General features: G+C 39.2%; 1 protein-coding gene across 1 annotated transcript in view; it reads left to right on the forward strand.

Moving 5' to 3' along the window:
- LOC140511769 (UPF0462 protein C4orf33 homolog) overlaps window positions 1-2,980 on the forward strand; it is a 94,311-nt gene extending 91,331 nt beyond the window's left edge. The window contains exon 7 of the mRNA XM_072621012.1: window positions 2,625-2,980. Within this exon, the coding sequence (XP_072477113.1) occupies window positions 2,625-2,865 (241 nt within the window). The 3' untranslated portion in view covers window positions 2,866-2,980. The remainder of the gene's footprint in view (window positions 1-2,624) is intronic.
- Window positions 2,981-6,000: the final 3,020 nt, after the last annotated feature.

Genomic DNA, 6,000 nt, shown 5'->3' on the forward strand with positions numbered 1-6,000 from the left:
TCCCTAAGGTCCAGTCAGCTTAATCTGATGCCATCCCCTGAAATACAAGTTGTGTGTCCCTGCTTGTCCTTGTGCAATTAAGGGAGATTTGAACTGTTGGGGGAGAGCAACCCTGGTGGTTCTGGTCTCCTAACAAAGATTACAAGAAGCAGATAAGTCCTATAAAACAATTAATGTTTCTTAATTATCAGAGAGTGACATGATTAGCCACACTTGAATGTCAGCCCACTTTTCCTAGTATAGCCAATAGTCATGCTCCAAAACTGCTCAGACACCCTGCATGTCAATAAAGAAGATTCTCTCCCTCCTTCTCAATGGGGCGTCTGTCTTTATTGAGGTATTCAGTGTGATTTACTTTATATTATATGCATCACTGTTAATAAACTGATTTTACTCAGAGTACACGGTTCAGTTTACCTTTATTGCATTTATTTGTCACATCACAAGGGTTCCTTCACAGGATACTAGTTGAAATCACTTGGCTAGAATCTTTGCTACTGCAAAAGTCTTTGAGTTCTGGGTCCAGTGCTACCTCCATTTGGGTCTGAAGGGAGACAGTGATCAAGGTGGTGGTAGTGGTTCGACTTATTTGGTCAGATGTTACATCCTGTCTCTCATTCTCCAGGTAAAGTGATTTATATGCTTCCCCAAATTTCTTTATGTTTCTCATGTTTATAACTTCTGAGAGCCAGTGCAGTAGCTAGAGATCTAGGCTTAATGTTCAGAGTTCTGCCTCTGACACATACTAGAGGAGTGAGGCAAATCACCCAGCCCTTTAGTGCCCAAGGTAATCATCTATGACTAGAAGGTACTGAGGAGTTGCCCAACAGCACCAGTAAAAGAAGTTTCTATGCCAGGTATTTATCACATTGATGAAATCACAGGTCTGAAAGGAGGGAAGGAAGGGAGGGAGAAAAAAGAAGGGAAAAATGAAGGAAACAAAGAAAGGAAAGAAGGAAAAAAAGACAAAAGATGGAAAGAAGGGAGTTAAAAAAAGTAAGGAAAGAAGGAAATAAGAGAGGTAAGAAAGAAGGAAAGAATGAGAAAAGGAAAATAAGACAAGAAGAAAAAAATGAAAAGAAGAAGAATCAAGAAAAAAAGGTGGTGGAAAGAATAAAAGGAAAGATTGCAAGAGAAAAGGAATCAAAGAGGAAAGGCCAAAAAAAAAAAATGAAAGAAGACACATAAAAAATATAGTATTTACCCCATCTTGTTGAAACACATTGGTTTGTTTAGCCATTTGGTCATCACAGGACATTTATATCTTTTCCAGTTTCTTACACTAATCAATCATGCTATAGAAACGTTCTAAGAGCTTTCTTTCCCAGTTTCTACATCTATAATATATCTTAAGGTATATTGATGAAAACAGCATCAGGAGTGGATAGAGGGTTTATTTTGGTGTCAAGGAAATTTGGGTTTGAATTTCAACTTGATCCTTTACTGTGTGATGCTAGGCAAGTTATTTAACTTCTCTCAGTCTCAGTTTCATCATCTATAAAATGGGGATAATGAAAGGATAATAGAGGATAATGATCTCATGGGATTTTATGAGGTTTGAATGAGATAATGTATGTAAAGCTCTTGGCAAATCTTAAAGCATTACCTGTGAGCTACTCTTATTTTTTAATTCTTTTGCCACTAATCACAGTATAGTGCCAAAGGAAAGGCTTTCTTCCTAGGCAATTGTCTCTGCAGCCAATGTGTATCCTGGCAATACTTTCATAGACCTAGGAACCAACAGGGAGTGAATAGGCATAAATGTGTGCTCCTGATGCTTTGCTGCTGTGGGTAGTTTTTGGACATTACAGTACACTCTGGGATACTGAGAAGTTTCAAATTCTTAGAAATATTTTCAGTCTTGAACTTCTTCAATTCTCACAGTTCTTTGACCTGAGTAGACAGAGGGAGGTGGTATCACCTCCATTTTCTAGCTTAGGAAGCTGAGGCACACACAACTGATCAGCATGCCTAGGAAGTGAAATTGGAGAGTTTCTATTCTGGATCCTTCTCCATCAGATCTAATCATTCTGTCTAGCCTCTAAATGAGACCCTGCCCATCATGTGCTAGGAGAAAATGATCCATCTTGCCTCTGCATTTTTCTGGCACTTCAGCTGTCGCCTGAGATTTTTCTAGGACACTCACTCTTATTCTCTTAGGCAAACAAGCACTAGGGGCTGCTGTGTAAATACACATTAGCTTGCGCTGATTAAGGCTTCGTGTTTGTCCAGATAATATGTACTCTAGAAGAACTGTGATTTGCTTTTAAAGTACTGGAATTCCATTGTGGAGACATCGTTTGGCCCTGACAGCATGGAGAGGTTGAAACTGATCCAGTCTTTCTCCCAGCATCACCTGAAGTGTCTTTGGCACTGAGACACCGATGGAAGATGCTTCCTCTTGTCACCAAAGCTGTAATTATGAATGGGCAGCTGCTCAACATGGACGAGAATCAGGAAAGAGGAAAAATACACTAAATGAAACCACACGAATTATGACAGGTCTCTTCCCCCTAGATAATTGAGATGATATGCCACTTTAGCAGGGGTAGAATAGGTGGTTCTTTTCTACTAATCCCATATTCTACTAAATATCTATTCATTTGATGTCTATGATGTTGTAGGTATGTTGGGCTCTGGGAATATCAAAAGAAAAATCCAAATGGTCCCTGCTTTCAAGGAATTTACATTTTTACTGAGAAACAACAGGAAAAAGATATGCTTAAATCTAAGAACTGGCCAATCCATCTCTGGACTCAGGGCATTCTCTCTGGTCATCCATCCCTTTCAGCTACTGACCTTGGCTTCTGTAAGTCCCAACTAAAATCCCATTTCCTACAGGAAGCCTTCGTCAACCCCTCTTAATGCCAGTGACTTCCCTCCGATGATTATTTTCTATTTATCCTGTATATAGCTTGCTTTGTATATATTTGTTTGCCTCTTAGTTCCCTCATTAAATTATAAGCTCCATGAGGACAAAGGCTGTCTTTTGCTTCTCTTTCTCCTTTTTTTTATCCCCATCACCTAGTATTGGCACATAGTAGGGGTTTAATGAAAGTTTATTGAATTGAATAATATACACAGCACATGCATAGAGAATAAATACAAACTAATTTGGAAAGAAGAGGCAGGAATACTATCTGCTGGGAGAATCGGGAAAGATGTAGATGTATTGTTATGTATAAGAAAAATCATTTAGACCAGAAGCTTATTATAACAAGTGACTGCATTTTACATACATTATCTCATTTAAATGTCATAATAACCCTGGAGGGCAATAACAATTGTAATAGCAATTATTATTACCATGCCCAGTTTACAGATGGAAATATTGGGGCTAGGACAGGATAAACAACTTGCTCAGGACTGTACAACTGGCAAATATCAGAGGTGGGGTTTGAACATAGGTTTTTCCAGATTCGCCAGAATTCCCCATTATTTCATACTACCTTTCACTGTGGTTCATGGAATGTCAGTGGCTCCCATTCCTCTTTTAATCAAGACACAGCTTCTAAAGAGACCATGAAGGAATGTGATGAGAATCAAATATATTTTGTTCTAGAAGCCTAGGGAATTGTAATAACAGCTCCACTTCCAACTTCTCTTTATTTGTTTTTGCTGTTGTTTCTGAAAATGCATTTTCATTGATTCGCTACTCACAAGACATCATAGCTACAGGGCACCTTAGAACAGGGAACAGAACATTGAATATTAGAGCTGTCAGGGGTCTTCGAGATTATCTAGTTCAACTCCCTCATCTTAGTTTGTAATTTTGGGATGCTTTTAAAAAAGTTAGTTACTTCCCAATAATTCCACCCACATCCTCCTTATGCCCCACCCCTAAATAGAAGCAGCCCTTGTGGTAAAGAAAAACAGTTGAGCCTAACAGACCTACACATCATCCATGTCTGGTAGTGCATGTAGCACTCTGTACTTGTATTGACCACCTCTTTTGTGAGCTGGGAGAATATATTTCATCAACAATGTTCTGGAATTCGGGTTCATCATTAAATAAAACTGAGTTCTGGTGGTACATAGTGTTACCTTCCTTTATTTCATTGTGATCTTTGTGTATATTCTCTTAGTTGTACTTTCCTTGTGCTATGCATTTTCCTAAATATACCTTTCCTTGAAAAGTTGACATGATAGAAAATAGAGGAACTGGACTAGCTGGTGCCTCGGGTCCTGTACAGTTCTATGGAGAGGAAAGATTTGAATTCTCTGAGTCTTGCGCAAAAGTCTAGATCATGACCAGATTCAGCAAGTTCTAGGGAGTAATGTTGGAGCGTGGAGAAACTGGGTCTCTTGCCCCATGGTCACTCAGCTAGTACGTGACAGGTAGAGTCTGAATCAGATCTTCCTGACCTCAGTGTGGGAACTCCATCCATTCTACCATATTCTTTTCTTTTATCCTTTAAATAGTATTTATTTTTTCCAGTTACATGTAAAGACAATTTTAACATTCATTTTTATATAAAATTTTGACTCCCAATCTCCCTATCTCCCCCAATCACATCATTTCCACAAGATTAAATATTCTCCTATATTTTTCTTCAATAATAGGAGCATGTAAATAAGATGTGATCAGTTATTCAGTTAACAGGCATTTATTAAGTACTTACTATGTTTGAGTTATTGTGCTAAGTTCTAGGGATACAAAAAATGGCAAAAAACATGAACAGTAAAGAAACCAATTGCTTACTAATCACCTGCAGCAACACATACAATAGAGAGAATGGTGGCTCTGAAGTTAGGAAGACCTGAGTTCGAATTTAGTCTCAGATATTTGCTAGCTGTGTGACCTTGGGAAACTCACTTAACTTCTGTTTGCCTTAGTTTTTTCATCGTAAAATAGGGACAATAATAGTGCCTTCCATTCAGGGTTGTTGTGAGGATTAAATGAGATAATAATTACAAAGAAATCAGAACAGTGCCTGGTACATAGCAAGCGCTACATAAATATCATCCTTATCGTCGTCACTATTTCCTATGAACGTATAAGTTCTGGTTGATGGTCCTGTTAAGCTAATTATACCAAAGTAACCTTATCTCTCTAGCGTTTTGCCACCACTTAACTGTTTAAGACTTCCTAGTTTTGTCTGAAAAGAGGGATTTTGAAGGGCTTAAGATCAGTTCTGCACTGTACGTCAGTGCTAAACCCCAGAAACTGGACAATTACATGAGAAGATTTGAGCCTACCCATTATTCAGAAAAACCTGGGACCTATTGAGACACCTTTTCTTCTGCCCAGTTTTTTTGAAATTTAACTGAAGGATCCCATGTTTTGGAAGGCCTGGAACAGAGAGAGAATTTCTAGAACCAACTTTCTCTCCAACACCAAGCTCTGAGGCACCAAAAGCACACTGCAGAACTTTTGAGTTTGTCACAAGACAGCTCTCTTAAAGTTGTCCTACTGCTTTTATGAGCTAAATTGCAGCCTGGCCGAGGCTGACAGGGAGCCAGGTGCAGCCTGTTCTGGACATCTTGCATCTGTTGGCCATTAGAGTTGGAGCTAACATCTCAGTGTCCCTCTCATTGAGCACTAATCAAAGGGTTGGGGCTCATCTCTTTGCAGGGCTTCCTTATTTCTTTTAATACACCTGCAAATAAAACAGAATGGGCTTAATGGACTAAGGCCTTGACTGATTCTCATGGCTCTATGGCGGTCACTAGCTGCTTCTCCTGGTAATTTACAAGGTTTCCTGCTGTATGATAAAACCCAGGTGCTCAGGCTGTCATCCAGGGCAATGATTTATTAGCTTCCAAGGCACCACAGACCTCATGCAGCAGGCACTAAATCAAGAGAATATATTCGGAAATAATATGTTTTCCAGGGATGACCCACAGAGACTCTTTAGCAGCACGTGCCCTTTACCCAGGGCCATAGGTTTGGCCATTTCTCCTCATTATTTTTAAAACCCACAGGATTCACTTCCTGTCTTAATCTCTCAGCTGCCAGGGCTGCCTCTATACAAGCTTATTGTTATGGATTTCTGGTTG

Source organism: Notamacropus eugenii, chromosome 6, assembly GCF_028372415.1.
Source record: "Notamacropus eugenii isolate mMacEug1 chromosome 6, mMacEug1.pri_v2, whole genome shotgun sequence".
Classification (NCBI taxonomy): domain Eukaryota; kingdom Metazoa; phylum Chordata; class Mammalia; order Diprotodontia; family Macropodidae; genus Notamacropus; species Notamacropus eugenii.